Source organism: Nothobranchius furzeri, chromosome 5 (genome assembly GCF_043380555.1).
Source record: "Nothobranchius furzeri strain GRZ-AD chromosome 5, NfurGRZ-RIMD1, whole genome shotgun sequence".
Classification (NCBI taxonomy): Eukaryota; Metazoa; Chordata; class Actinopteri; order Cyprinodontiformes; family Nothobranchiidae; genus Nothobranchius; species Nothobranchius furzeri.
In genome coordinates, this window is record NC_091745.1 from 78,341,214 (window position 1) to 78,356,213 (window position 15,000).

At 44.1% G+C, this 15,000-nt stretch overlaps 2 protein-coding genes across 3 annotated transcripts in view; both read right to left on the bottom strand.

Annotated features, from left to right (window-relative positions):
- Positions 1-5,566: 5,566 nt before the first annotated feature.
- slc50a1 (solute carrier family 50 member 1) lies at positions 5,567-13,075 on the bottom strand. 2 transcript variants are annotated; one of them, XM_015950431.3, is made up of 6 exons: positions 11,812-13,075; positions 11,564-11,641; positions 11,364-11,487; positions 11,122-11,283; positions 6,279-6,398; positions 5,567-6,171 (listed from the first exon to the last, which is right to left on the bottom strand). In XM_015950431.3, exons 1-6 carry the CDS (start codon positions 11,877-11,879, stop codon positions 6,064-6,066), a joined length of 660 nt encoding a protein of 219 aa, XP_015805917.3. In that variant the 5' UTR covers positions 11,880-13,075; the 3' UTR covers positions 5,567-6,063. The 2 variants fall into 2 exon arrangements, with proteins under 2 accessions (XP_015805917.3, XP_070407288.1); XM_070551187.1 differs by lacking the exon at positions 5,567-6,171 and adding an exon at positions 9,970-10,154 and having other exon boundaries at positions 6,280-6,398.
- A 200-nt stretch (positions 13,076-13,275) lies between these two features.
- efna1b (ephrin-A1b) overlaps positions 13,276-15,000 on the bottom strand; it is a 10,658-nt gene continuing 8,933 nt past the window's right edge. The window contains exon 4 of the mRNA XM_015950432.3: positions 13,276-15,000. This exon is cut by the window's right edge and continues 529 nt beyond it. The gene's annotated coding sequence lies outside the window, so the exon portion shown is untranslated.

The following is a 15,000-nucleotide window of genomic DNA, read 5'->3' on the forward strand; positions in this document are numbered from 1 at the left end:
GCATCCTGTCTGCTCATTGGTCAGTGAATGAAACCTCTGTTGATTGGTCCTCGTCCGAGCGACAGCGATGAAAAGTTGAAAATGTTTCAACTTTCTGGGGTCGCGTCACGACACGTGCACGAGCGCCAAATTTCACACGCACGTTTTTCGCGTTTCGCTTGGTAGGAGGGAGACCCGCGATTATCGCTTTGTCGCGCAAGTCTCATTGAAAATGAATGGAGGAGAGGCGATGTCGCCTCCCGTGTGTCGAGCCCATAAGGCTGGAGAAATTCATGGCAAAGTGATCAGAGGGATCATCAACGTGGATGTTAAAGTCACCAACAATCACCAGTCTGGACAGCTTCACAGTGGAGGATAGAAAGTCACTAAACTCCTGAAGGAAAGAACTGTTTGGACCAGGTGGACGATAGACCACAGCACAGTAGAACGGGTCCTTACGCCCGACTTTAATCAGCTGCAGTTCAAAGGAAGCAAAGTGACCAGAGGTTGTAGAGCTACATGGAAGATGGTCTCTGAAAACAACAGCTAGGCCTCCACCACGACCAGAACCCCGAGGCTGGCTAAGAAAAGAATAACCACTCGGGCAGAGTTCAATCAGAGCAGAATAATCAGATGCTTGCTGCCAAACTTCAGTCAGAAACAGAAAATCCAGGTTTTTAGAGAGAATTAGATCATTGAGCAGGAAGGTCTTATGGTTAACAGAGCGGGAATTTAATACTGATTAAATTAAAAGTCTGACTGTTGATGCAGATAAATCATTTTATGATCAGATTTTCACTCATATGCTTATTTTAGACCTATTTTTGAACAATACAGACAAAGAAAATCACCATAAAATACTTATGAAATAAAAAAGAATTTTTGATTGTCCACAAGGACTTTTATTTTGAAGAGTTTTGGTTCTTGTCTTGAAAAACTTGAACTCGCCTAGCTTCTTTAAAGCAAACCACTCAGTCATGACTAGTGTTGACAGTTCCCTTTATAAGGGAATCTGATTACTGATTACTTTGCTGATTACTTGATGTTAGACGAAACTAAGTCAGATTACAAGTTACTTATTAGTTACATTCAGCAGTTGCGGCTTGCCTTATTTTAAATTTGTTTATCACTTAAAAACCGTCTCATGTTATAATTTCACCATGAAACATTTTATAACGAGCCATCATAACTTTACTTTATGACTCTCGACGCTCACAAAGTGCTAAAACTGTAGTTTTGTTGAAATCAACAGTTTTATGTAACGTCGTCTTGTTTTTGCCTTTAAAACGTCGCCTGAGCGATCATGCTTTGATTTTGGTTGTGTGATTTTTGCACCTTGGCACAGATTGGAGATAAGGTTTGAGGAAAAGACACAACAACAGCAAAGGAAAAGAAAAGAAACCAGAGGAAGACTTCCTGGCCGTGGGACGAGGAAGATAAACTCGTGGAAGGTCAGGAGTCCGACGGGAATAACAGAGGAGCGAGTTCCAGTTATCCCCCTAGAACAGCAGCTGGGACAGGTGTGCTTCTACTGATGTGTGTGTGTGTGTGTGTGTGTGTGTGTGCGTGTGTGTGTGTGTGTGTGTGTGTGTGTGTGTGTGTGTGTGTGTGTGTGTGTGTGTGTGTGTGTGTGTGTGTGTGTATGTGCCTATGTGCTGTGTTTCCACAGACGCTGATGCTTTTTCGTGTAATTATGGGGGAAACAGAACTCGTAGATCAGAATTCAGCCATGAGGACAGAAATAGAGATCTGGATGCACACGTGGTGTTTGTGGGGGAAACCTGTGGGAGTTTCTCAGAGAAAACACACAGCACGTGTGTGTGTGTGTGTGTGTGTGTGTGTGTGTGTGTGTGTGTGTGTGTGTGTGTGTGTGTGCGTGCGTGTGTGTGTGTGTGTGTGTGTGTATGTGTGTGTGTGTGTGTGTGTGTGTGTGTGTGTGTGTGGATGTGGTGCTGACTCTGTGTGTGTGTGTGTGTATGTGTGTGTGTGTGTGTGTGTGTGCTGCTGACTGTGTGTGTGTGTGTGTGTGTGTGTGTGTGTGTGTGTGTGTGTGTGTGTGCGCGTGTGTGTGTGTGTGTGTGTGTGTGTGTGCATGTGTGTGTGTGTGTGTGTGTGTGTGTGTGTGTGTGTGTGTGTGCTGCTGACTGTGTGTGTGTGTGTGTGTGTGTGTGTGTGTGTGTGTGTGTGTGTGTGTGTGTGTGTGTGTGTGTGTGTGTGTGTGTGTGTGTGTGTGCATGTGTGTGTGCTGCTGACTGTGTGTGTGCGTGTGTGTGTGCTGCTGACTGTGTGTGTGTGTGTGTGTGTGTGTGTGTGTGTGTGTGTGTGTGTGTGTGTGTGTGTGTGTGTGTGTGTGTTGTTTAAAGAGACAATTTCAGCATCAGGAAACAGAGGGATCCTGTTTGGAACTTATTCATTGTTCAGCTACACACACACACACACACACACACACACACACACACACACACACACACACACACACACACACACACACACACACACACACACACACACACACACACACACACACACAGATCTCCCATGTTACAAACTGGCCATAGACCAGAGACGTGCACGGATCAGCCTGGACTTTGATTTCCTGCCCGGCTCTTAATGGAGTCTCTTCACAACAAAGCTGCAGCCTCCGACGATGGGTGTGTGTGAGTCGTCTCTGCGACTCCACGCATTGTTCCTCCCAGCTCACTGATGTCTATCTCTATTCATCAGAACAATCAGTGCTCCTTTATCGTCTCCGGGCTCATCATTTTCTGCTCTTTTTTCACAGCTACACCCCGTTTCCTTTCCTTTCAAAATCCCTGATTTCTACTCAGATCTGCACTTGCTGCTCCACGCTGACTCACGCATCTGCTCCATCCTTTCCCACTTTACGCTTCTGAGCTGCAGCTGGAGCCGCACCTATTTTATCAAGCCAGTCAATTCATTCATGGCCTCACCCATCTGGGCTCGTGACGAGGACGGCTGTTGTTGCTGTTGTAATAAGTCACATGGTCTTTGCTTTCTTCAGTTATATGTAACTTAACTCATTTCAACATGAAGCCTGTGTGTTCCACTCAGTAATGAAGCTCTGTGTCCTTTCTGTTTAGTGGGAAATAATCGGATCCTGTGATGAACTTGTAAGTTTAGCCTGACACGCCACATGTGTCGATGTGTAATCAGGCCACGACCCTTAGAAGGAGATCAGCTTTGGGCGTGGAATCTACGGTCATCTTTCAAACTATCTCCACATGTTCAGTAACAGACGAGCAGCATCCCATCAGGAGCGCAGGAGCTCTGAAAGCCCATGGGGCATCTAGAGAAGGAGGAAAGGCTGGAGCAAACTGGTCCTGGATCAGTTTGCTCCAGCCTTTCCTCCGTCTCTCAATACCTCCACGTCATTGGGCGACAAACGTTCTCACCGCTACGGATATTAACCAACGGGGCAGTCCGCCATGGTCCATCAAAGAAGAAGAAGGAGCAAATGCAACCTTTTTAGAAGTTAACGTGTCATGGTGGATGGATGCTAATACTGAGCCAGGATCCACTGGAGGTTTCTTCCTGTTAAAAGGGAGTTTTCCTCTCCACTGTCGCTAAATGCTTGCCAGAGGTGGAAAGATTACTAAAATTTCTTACTTAAGTACGAGTATCAATACTTTGATAATTTTTTACTCAAGTACAAGTAAAAGTACTTGCCTAAATTTTTACTCAAGTAAAAGTAAAAAGTATCGTAAATAAAATGTACTCAAAGTAAAAGTTACTTAGTTACATTTTTGTCGGTGTAAAGATGGCTACATCAAAGCAAAACCACAACACTAGTTCACAACACGCTCGTGTATGCGCGCACGCACACACACACACATACACAGTTTGATGGAAGGATTTCTGTCAGTGAGAACAGGACGTGCACATTGACTGGACGAGGTTTTTCTAGGCTTTTATGTTTCAGTTGTGATTAAAATTATTCTTTATTTTGAAAAAAGAAAAAGTTAATTTGAGCCGACTCCATCTTTTGTTTTTCTTTCTCTTGCAGCTTCGGTGATAAGCGTTCCGTCTCTTTTAGGAACTCCACTCTTCTCTCAGGTTCTACAAACACTGAATTCCAACACAAACACACACACACACACACACACACACACACACACACACGATGAGAACCTCTGGTGTGGCCTTTCCCACCGCTGCCCACGCTGTATCAACACACACACACACACACACACACACACACACACACACACACACACACACACGCTTACTCTCAGCTGTGGTATCAAAGAGGCTTTGTCTCCGTTGTAAAACCACACCAATAACACACTCCTATCACAACACGTCTACATGAAAGCTCATTACTACAACCAAAACAAGAAGACCAAATTAAAAACACAGACCTCCAAAAGGTCAAGTCCGACTCTGAGGAGGGACAAAGGAAATCCGTCACGCCGACGATGAGCCGAGGACAAGCTAGCACAGCTCTAATAGAAAAGCGCTAAAGTTAAACGTGGTTTGGAAAGTATGCAGTCATTTTGTACAACAGCCGATACCGATATTGATGCCGATATATCTGCTCAAAATAATTAATCTGACCTTTAAGGGACATTATGGAAGTCTGACAGCCAAAACATGTATAGAAATAATAAATGTCTTCTTCATACATTCTCCTGCAATGCCCTGGTCCTGTAGAATGAGCCCTGGCATTTTTACTGTGATTGCCTGTTTTTCTGTAAAACCACAGAAAAAGAGAGATGCTCGGGTCGAGCAGGCTGCTTCATGCGCGTTCACGCTCAGGCATCGCCCGTAGCATTTGCTATCAGTAGCTTTAGCAGCAGAGAGAGAGGCAGTGCCACTTTGTCGCTGTTCCTAACGCCTAGTGACAAAGCTAGCTACATTTCTGAGGACCCTTAGCTACTTTCTGTAGAACTTTCTTCTAGATATTTCCTGCTAATTAGCAACAAAATAGCCATTTTCACTCCGAACCGTTCTTTGGTTTGACGTTGTTTCAGCTGTCATCAAGGATATAAATGTTACAGATACAAAAGATGTTACTGGCACTTTAGCTCACCTAGTAAGACGTTGGAGTCCGTGCAGAAGACCTGGGTTTGATTCTGGATGTGAACATAGTTTATTTAAAGTTTATTTTTTACATTAATGGTATATTTTTTTACAGTAAGACGCCCAAATTATTATTTGAGACTCGCCGAACGGCATTGAATTCACAGATAAAAAAGATGTGGGTTCAACTTTCATTTTGGAACAATTTTTCAAGCAAGGGAAGGGAATGATCTGAGCATGCAGGAGGACTGACCATCATAAACCTTTGTCGGCTGTGCTGAAGAGAAAGGTACAGAACCACATTATTTAATTAATTAGCTGCGTGTTCTCCTGTCCTCTGCCCCCCCCCCCCCCCACACACACACACACACAAGGGACTGTCTCAGATGTTATTGTCGTTAAGGAGTGTGCACGTACAGCATGCGCGCCTCGTGCACGAGCCTACTATTGAAGCTGCCGTTACGCTTTTGGCCTGAGGGGGCAATCGCGAGCATAAAAATTCAAAAGTCCGTAAAGTCCCTTTAAACACAAAAGTCAGACAGTCGGCTGGTTTTCATACATTTTTATACACAAATTATAAAAACAGACAGAAAAATAAGTGAACATGATTTGGTCTTGGACATAAGCTTCACGAGCACATCTCATAAAAAAAGTTCTGACCCAAATATTCAGAAAACGTCCCGTGGCTAACATTTACGACGCGCGATATAAACACACCATTACAAACTCTTATGGGATCAAATATCACCATCATCATCATCATTATTATTATTGCTTTGCCACACTAAGCTGTAACCAACAAAACTACATTTTCCACAACCAGGAACTGAATACATACTTCACTTAATACCAAATCAGCCAATTCCACAGGATCTTTGGCTAGCTGATGTGATTGTTCCTACACAAGTGCTGGTCAGTAAACACATTTATGAAGGCACTCGAGGTCACATGTTTAACATGTAGCTGCAGGAAAGTAACAGACTCCCTCCGTTTAACAACAGGTCTTCGTGTCAGGAAACAGGACAGGTCCCGATCTACCAGTCCTCATAACTGCATCGACTTATAGGACGGCAAACTCTGGTCGGCAGGGGCAAACCTCCAAAAGAGGTAAAATCTGATCAGGCTGGTCAGGATTCCAGGTGTGTTCGGGACCTGGAAGGAAAGAGAACATCAGAGAAGATCCTTGTATATCCTGGAACCATTCTGAGGTGTATAGTTTATGTTTATGGTGATTTGTGTGTGCATTAGCAGCACGCTACCATGATGTAGTAGTCGTTCAGCTGGAGGCCATAAAGGACCCAGGAGGTGGAGGTGAAGAAGGTGGCGACAGTCAGAGGGTAGGACAAACACTGAACGTTCCCACTGCGGATTATCTCCACCTGAAGAAGAAAAGAAGGTAAAAAACGGGATTGAAATTTGAATTATTCAACGCGTGAAACTTTAAAGAGGTTGTTTCGGTTCTGGGAGAATGTCGGTTTGCTCTTTTATCATTAAGTGATTTTGTCAGAACTAGGGTCGTCACGGTGTGAAAATGTAACCTCGCGGTTATTGTGACCAAAATTATCACGGTTTTCGGTATTATCACGGTATTTTTTTTAAACATGTTACATTTTCAGACAGCTAAATAAACCCTGTATATCAGGAACATATTGTCCTCAGTTTGTGTCTAAATTTTGTCTAAAATGTGTTATTTTGTAATTATGTTGTTGATTCGTTCACATTTTTTCCCTTTAGACTTTAAAATACCAATATTTGCCCATAACTTCTTATTTTTTGTCTGTTTGATGTCATCGTCGGCTTCCTCCGCTTATCCGGGTCCGGGTCGCGGGGGCAGCATCCCAACTAGGGAGCACCAGACCGTCCTCTCCCCGGCCACCTCCACCAGCTCCTCCAGCAGGACCCCAAGGCGTTCCCGGACCAGATTGGAGATGTAACCTCTCCAACGTGTCCTGGGTCGACCCGGGGGCCTCCTGCCGGCAGGACATGCCCGAAACACCTCCCCGGGGAGGCGTCCAGGAGGCATCCTGACCAGATGCCCAAACCACCTCAACTGACTCCTTTCGATCCGGAGGAGCAGCGGTTCTACTCCGAGTCCCTCCCGAATGTCTGAGCTCCTCACCCTATCTCTAAGGCTGAGCCGGGCCACCCTACGGAGGAAACTCATTTCGGCCGCTTGTATCCGCGATCTCGTTCTTTCGGTCATTACCCAAAGCTCATGACCATAGGTGAGGATTGGGACGTAGATGGACCGGTAAATCGAGAGCCTGGCTTTCTGGCTCAGCTCCCTCTTCCCCACGACAGATCGGCTCAGCGTCCGCATCACTGCAGACGCCGAACCAATCCGCCTGTCGATCTCCCGATCCCTCCTACCCTCACTCGTGAACAAGACCCCGAGATACTTAAACTCCTCCACTTGAGGTAGGACCTCTCCCCCGACCCGGAGGTGGCAAGCCACCCTTTTCCGGTCGAGAACCATGGTCTCAGATTTGGAGGTGCTGATCCTCATCCCAGTAATCATTGTTAAATTCATAATTATTCTCGGAGAGAGACCAACTCTTATCTGCCCCTGGGAGCCCCGTAATGCATAGCGTCATTTCAACATGGCGGTGTCCGCGACACGGTTTATATGCAGGTAGCGGCGTTGCGGCTGCTTTATATAGCCACTCGTTGCGTTCTCCCTCAACCCAAATCCTCGGATCACGCATTTTAGCTAAAACGCTAACGTTAGCTTGCCTTGCGTTGACTGTAGAGTTGTGGGTGATGGTCACGCAGATGTGTCATGAGATTGGAAGCGTTGCTGCCTTTCACAGACACTTTTTCTGCACGTGCTGCAAACAGGATAGCCGTCTTCTATCAGCTGTCCCTCGGCATTCTTCAAATATCCAAAAGATGCCCGTACTTCCCACTTTGTCTTCTTTGAGGGATAATAAATGTCCTGAGCGCTGCCGTCTCCTCCTTTGGCCATTATTTCAGCTTTAGCTTCAAGAAAGTTTTGGTTGTAAACAACAAAGTGCGCATGTGCCGCCGGCAACTTCAGCAGATGATACGGTGGCTGGTAAGGGTCACCGCGCCTACACCGCAGCCACGGTAATCCACCGAGATAATATATAGTTTTTAAAAACAAGACTGTTATTATTATTGTCACCTTTTCTACCGGGGTTTACCGCTACACCGGTTACCGTGACAACCCTAGTCAGAACTGCTTTCTGTAATCTCAGCAAAACTCTTCCCGACTCTGCTCACTTCCTCCCCTAATCAACGAGAAACTCAAATAGAAATTAAACTGGGCTAAAATGATTTTCACAATTGTTTTGAACCTCATATTTAATTTAAATAAGGCAAAATAAAGTTTTGTATCACTGACTAAATCTACAGCTACAGTTAAGTCCACAGCTTTGTAGTTCTGCTTTGGGTCGCATCATGTAAACTATAAGCGGGAACAAACAGAACCACAATAACAGGAAGACAAAGAAAAAATGGCAGGCAGGAAGCTGCCTGGAGGTCAGATCAGAGCTCCGAGGCGGATGGAGGGAAAGAGACAAACAGGATGAAGGATGGGACCACGAGATGCTGCGAGGCCACACGAAGGCAGCACTCAGGGGATTTATTAAGCCGGCGACCTGAGCTGGACTTCTCTACAAATGGGGTAAATGGGGCAGCAGCAGCTCAACAGGTTGAGCGGGTTGTCCAGTAATCGGAAGGTTGCAGGTTCAATACCGGCTCCGGACAGAGAATTCTGCTCTTGTGTCCTTGGGCAAGACACTTAACCCACGTTGCCTGCTGCTGGTGGTGGTCGGAGGGTCCGGCGGCGCCTGTACTCGGCAGCCTCGCCTCTGTCAGTGCGCCCCAGGGCAGCTGTAGCTACATCGTAGCTCGTCCCCACCAGTGTGTGAATGTGTGTGTGAATGGATGAATGATACACTGTAGTGTAAAGCTCTTTGGAGTCCTAACTCTGAGAGGTGCTATACAAGCGCGGGTCATTTATCATTAAAAAGCTCAGGAATTTGGCTTTTTTTTCTTTACAAAGTAAGAAATGCTAACAACAAATCATCTTGTTTGGTTTATTGTCACCTTGTTTCTGCTTCAACTTCCACAGAACTAACAATCCAATTTGTTTTAAGGACCGAAGCGTGCTGGTTTCTAAATCCACTTTGTTCACTTCAGGCTTAAATTGGCATAAAACTCCAACAGAGCTCCGGGAGTTGACGTCACGTTTCCCGGCATGCAACAGTTCAAATCGAAACGGCGCCATTTGGCAGGCAGAAGCCGGCAGCTGGACTATTTGTTATTGTCAGAAAACTCAATCAAACGGGAAATATGGTAGATTCCTGTTGTGCCCCAGGATGCAGAACAGACGCGGACAAGATAAGGAATGAGTCATCTACAGGATTCCTTAAGATCCGGAGCGCCGCAAACGTTGGATCATTATAATAAAACGCGCTAGTGACCGGGCTAAAATGAAGCTGTGGGATCCCGAGAGTAAAGGTTTTCTCTTATGCAGCGACCGCTTCATATCAGGTACTTAAACCAACGTTTCCTCAACTGTGTATGGTATTTATTTTAAATGCTTTTATTATGATTCTTAGTGGGCTTCCTAAACTTATTTTGGCGTGGCTTTTTCTGTCTTATTACTCATAGCAACAAGTAAACGTCACGTAAAACGTTGCCCCGTGAGTTCTGCGTGCTGCCGTTTACGTGTTTTATGATCACAGCAATTAACCGGCTAAGCTGTATTTAATTTTTAAGCAATGGTTGATCAATTGTCAGATCACACATAAAAAGCACTTTGGATTGCTATTATCTGTCTCACCGAGACAGATCTCAGACAGATCCTGAGACGCTCCTGCCTGACATATTTATTTTATTCACAGAAAAAAATCAAACTAGTGATTTCTCTTGGCGTTCAGTTCATACATTCAAACAGCACAGCACTCTATTTAAACTACTTACATGTAAATCTGTTATTTGTCCATCCATCCATCCATTTTCATCCGCTTATCCGGAGTCGGGTTGCGGAGGCATGTAGCGTCGAGAGGCCCAGACATCCCTCTCCCCAGCCGCCGGAGCCAGCTCCTCCGGGTAAATCCCAAGGGGTTTCCCGGCCAGGTCCAGTAAGAAGTCCGCTCCGACAGCTTCTGGCGTTTTTAAAAAGTATACCAGGGGCATGGTAATGGTCGGAGATGTTTAGTCTATTTAATTTCTGACTATATAAAACGATTTCTTCGGTTTTAAAGTGTGAAGTAAACTCCGACGAAGTAAAATCCAAGCCGATCCCGTTCACGTTCATGGTTACATCCGTGTTTGTTTACCTTTTTTTTCCTGCCAAAATGGCATCCACTAACTCAGAGTCACGTGGGGTCCGGAGCTCTATTGCACTGAAAGTGAGGCTAGTCTGTTTTGGCTTGCTTTTACCACCCCCTGGTGTCCGTTTGTAGAACCAAAAGCAAAACCTATCTTTTTGCTGTGCGTTTGTCTTTTTAACGCATTAATCTAACAGCTGAAATGTCTCCCAGCCTTCCTTAGTGTCTACAGGAGCAGTTTGTCACTAATTTAAACAAATCAGCTGTGTTCATGAACTAAAACATGCAGGAAACGTGCTGGAAGCAGACTGCAGAGCCAGGTATGTCGGCTCAGTTTTCTCCAAGTCCCAACAGAGCAGCCCGCCAGTATGAAGTTGCATTCGGAATATTCCGGCCACAGGGGCAATAGGGGCTGGGTGGCTATTCATTAAGCATGTAGAGTCATTTTTAGCACATATTGGCTCAAGAAAATGATCTAAAATTATGAAAAAGTTGTAAAATATGGCCTTAAAGATGCCCACTTTTAGGCCTTATGGCGATTTTAAATGTCCTTGCTTATGCTTTAAAGGTTGTTTTTAGTTAGTGTGCAGCGCCCGTACATCTGGGTCAGTGTCCTCAGGACGAGGTTCTTTCCATCTAATCTCTAATGAAGAGACATGATCACAAATATCTAGAGATGTTTTCTGAGGATTTGTTGCATTAACCTTTTTAGGAATAGTGTTGGATCTCAGGTAAAGACAACTGCAGAAGACGCTGGATTTTGCTGTACATCTGATGGGAGCATTCTGTGTGCTTTGCATACCAGGTCGATGAGAGGAGACATGTACATGCCGATGGTGACCAAGCTGCAGGTCAGTCCCAGCTGGCTGAGCCGGGTCGCTCCTTCAGTGAGGAAGGTGGTGAAGTACAACCAGACACAGATCAACACCGTCCCTGCAGCAAGAGTCTGGAGCGTCACAAGTCTCTGCAACGGTCAGAGAGGAACAAAAAGATGTGAGTAGTCAGGTGAGAGTCCTGGAGATCTCCACTCAGCACCTGGTTTACCTTTTGTTTGGTGTAGAGGAAGTACATGGTGATGTAGAGGATTTGTAGAAGAGCGCCGATGGTGTTAACCACAACTATAGTCTGATCCGTCTTCAGGATGCCATAAAACAGCCAACCCAGGTTACTATGGAAACAGGATGATCATTAAATGAGAGGTGGAGATTAAAAGAGATGGATGATCAAAAAGAAACACTCAATACTTTAGACATGTGATGAGGAAGGGGAGGAACTGGATGTTTTCTGTGCTTTTGGATTCTCGCATCTTTTTCAGGTCGGTCCTGGAAAAACAAAGTTAAGAACATTCAACGAGAAAAAGTAATATTTTATTTAATATAAACTCGGGATTCACAACCATATTGCCTCTTTACACCCCGCAGAAAAAATAACGCATTCACCAGTAATGACATTAAATGTCACTTCTTAGATTGTTAAAAAAATGGAAACTTACAGTCCAGTCGAGAACATCCCGACGGTGAACACGATGCAGGCCCATGACAGAAGTTGTATTAAATCCATGAGGAGCGAAAAATATATTTGGAACTTGTTTATTATTCGCTGCTTATGCGCTTTTAACCAAAAGTTCCCAAACTACGAGAAAGAAAACAATGCTAAGTTAACTACGGAGACGCCGTATCTGCATTTCCGTATTTGCAATCAACGTGCTTAGAGGTAGTCTCCTCTGAATGGGTAGCGTCAGACCCGGAGGGGAGGGTTTGACCAATGAGATTAAAAACGTCACACGCAACGTGATGTCGTTTCAGGAAATTTAAAGGGCCAGTCAGCAGCTCGGTGGACGGTGCTGCGTGCGGTAAACGTTCCAGACTCGGCATTTAAATACATTTAAATAACATTGAATAACTTTTCACCACATTAAGATGTTAAAATATGTTTATAAAGTAATTTGTTTTTCTGTATTAACTTTATTATTTTGTAATTTTATTACTTTTACTCTGATTAATTAGGAAAAACAACTGTAATCTGAACACAAAACTTCGCATAAACCTACTGGGAGCTTTTGATAGTTTATCTTGCTGCAAAAGTCTCACTTTGTCTTCCTGTTTTATTTTTTGTTCAAATAAAGAAATTTTACCTTAGGTCTACCATATATACTCAATATTTAATAATGTATCAATGCATTCCTCCTTTTTTAGATGGTACATGTTATAGTGTTGAACTGAGGCATGAATGCACGCCCCAGCAATGCCAAGAATTACACATGTTGGCCGTTGTTGACCTGTACTGACCTCTCAAATGCACGCATGCTGGATAACGCTTCAGTTTTGAGACGGTGTGATCATCTGCAGTCAATGTAAGCTATGACGTTATTATGGAAAACCAAACCGTTCTGTTTCATATACTGAGTTTGAGAGTGCATGCCGTGTGGTTTTTACAGTGAACGGTGACTTTTGACAGTTTTCAGTGAGCTCTGAGGTTTGCAGGCACGAACGTTTGTGCACCTCATCTTAACACGCAGCTGGGTAGACGGATGCCAGGCCTCACCTCAAACGAAGGTGGACAGAGCGGTGAAAGTAGTGGAAAAAAAGGAGGGAGCGAGTGAGAGCGAGGACACAGCAGCGACACTTTCACACAGAGTTATCACTTTGCTTGTGTTTGCCCTCTTCCTCTTGAACCCCCCGGTTCCCTTTCAAGCCACCTCCTTGTTCTTGTGTTTAGTTGTGAGATGGTGAAATGTGAGCCAGGTCATGCTGTACGCCAGAGATGAGAAAACTGGGGCTGGAAAAGAACTAAGGGTGGAAACTTGGAGGAAGCCGGTGTGATTTCATCAGGCGGGAGACAGACGTCTTCGCCAAACTCGTGTCATCCATCAAACTCTTTTATGATCTCAGTGGGTTCTGGAGATCCAAGGTCAGCTGTGCAACAACACGTTTCACAACAGTTGACAGAAAACAGATTTTTCTCATTAGAACATGTTTTTTATTTCACCAAAAACTTTTTCACATCTTAAAACAGTGCCGTATAATTTTCTTTATGTACAAATTTACATATGAACATGAACAAGCACAAACAACAACACAGACAGAATGCATTGTGGGAAGCCCCTTCATTTTGAGGTTTGATGATGTGCGAGCAGGATGATTTCTGCCAACACCAACCAGTGTACCATAAAACCAGCCAGACCGTATCAGTGAGATGAAGTGGTGATGAAGCTCAGCTCCTGAAACTCTTTTTGGATGTTCTCTTTTTTTCTCTTAATTTAGAGACGAGAACTTTTGACACGAGAAATACGAACATTTCCACTCCAAATATATTACCGTGAGTCATGTAACAGAATGAAATGACTGTTTCTCCCTCTCCTCTGACACAGGACTAGTCTGCATGAGATATGGTCTCTTGGATTTGCTATAACCTGCTTCTTTTCAGCTCAACAGAAGAATGAAGAATGGACTCTCTCCTTTTAATAATCAAAGAACTCTATTTTAATAAGCTAATCACGCAAAGTGTTAGGCAATAAATAAGATGTGACCAATCTGTGAAATCAAAATATTAGTTACTTTATTATAATCCTATAGAATATAATAAGTAATATGACTTTAAATGTTTCCACTAGGACTGATCTCACGTAGCGTTAAGACATGACACATTGCTTTCACCGATCCAATCAGAATCTGCCAGATCAGATGGAGGCGTGGTTTTGGTGGTGTTTGGTAAATCTGTCATCTTTTCATTCGACCATAAACCAAAACATCCGAAGTATAAAACTATGCCCACGTCATCTTTAACGCCAGTTCAAAGCGTTCTAGAGAAGTTGTCGGAGTGGCCAATCCATAACGTTCCTCCTCAGCCGAAAGAACCAACGACAAGCTGGATAAAATCTGTTGCTGTTCCACCTGCTGCAACGGTTCCTTTCAGAATAAAAGCTGAACCATCGCGACCCAGGTTCGGGTCTCACCAGATGCCAAAAAAAAAATTGTCGTGACCCAGAAGTGTCTCACAGACTGGTCTGGTCGGCAACCGCTGCTTTTCCTACCGGCTTCGGTTCCAGCTGGACCTCGACATTCCTGATCTAACGGGGGCTCCCGCTAAGGGTACGTAGGCCGGCGAAATGGCGTCGAATGTGTTTATGAATCTCCTAACCAAAGCTTAACGCGAAGACATCACCTTCAGCTCCCATCAGAACTAATCGCTTCTTCGGATTGGCTGGTTCTGAGCAACATCACACCTCACCCCATTCCCCGTCTCATCCACCTTAGTTACACCATACATTTAGTGTTAAAGTCAGTCTCGTTTAATTAGTTTTTAATAAATCTTTAAACTTTTAAACTCGACTCGCTCTTCTGTTGTCTCAGAGTGAATACAAAGCGGTTTTCTAATCCCTGCAATAAAAAGATCCAATCTTCTGGTTAAAATAACCTCACAGATCCGTAAGGTGGATTTCATATTTCCTATGGAATCCTACGCCTCATGGCGTATTAAATAACATGTAATTTAAATCATTACAGTCACTTTAAATACTTTTATTTCACCAGTGTTTTATAAATGTTTGACAAATACAAACATTTTTAAATCTGAAAAATAGGTTTTTTTAACAATCCCAGAATAAATACACTGAATAAGACCGTTAACTAGAGAACCAGGAGCTGAGTGCTACGCGACATAAGAAATGCAAAAAACTTCT

Coding starts and splice junctions, on each gene's coding strand:
- slc50a1 (XM_015950431.3), bottom strand. CDS start 11,879: ATGGATTTAATACAACTTCTGTCATGGGCCTGCATCGTGTTCACCGTC. Junction 11,642..11,811: donor GGGATGTTCTCGACTGGACT/GTAAGTTTCCAT, acceptor TTGTTTTTCCAG/GACCGACCTGAAAAAGATGC. Junction 6,172..6,278: donor TGAACGACTACTACATCATG/GTAGCGTGCTGC, acceptor CTTTCCTTCCAG/GTCCCGAACACACCTGGAAT.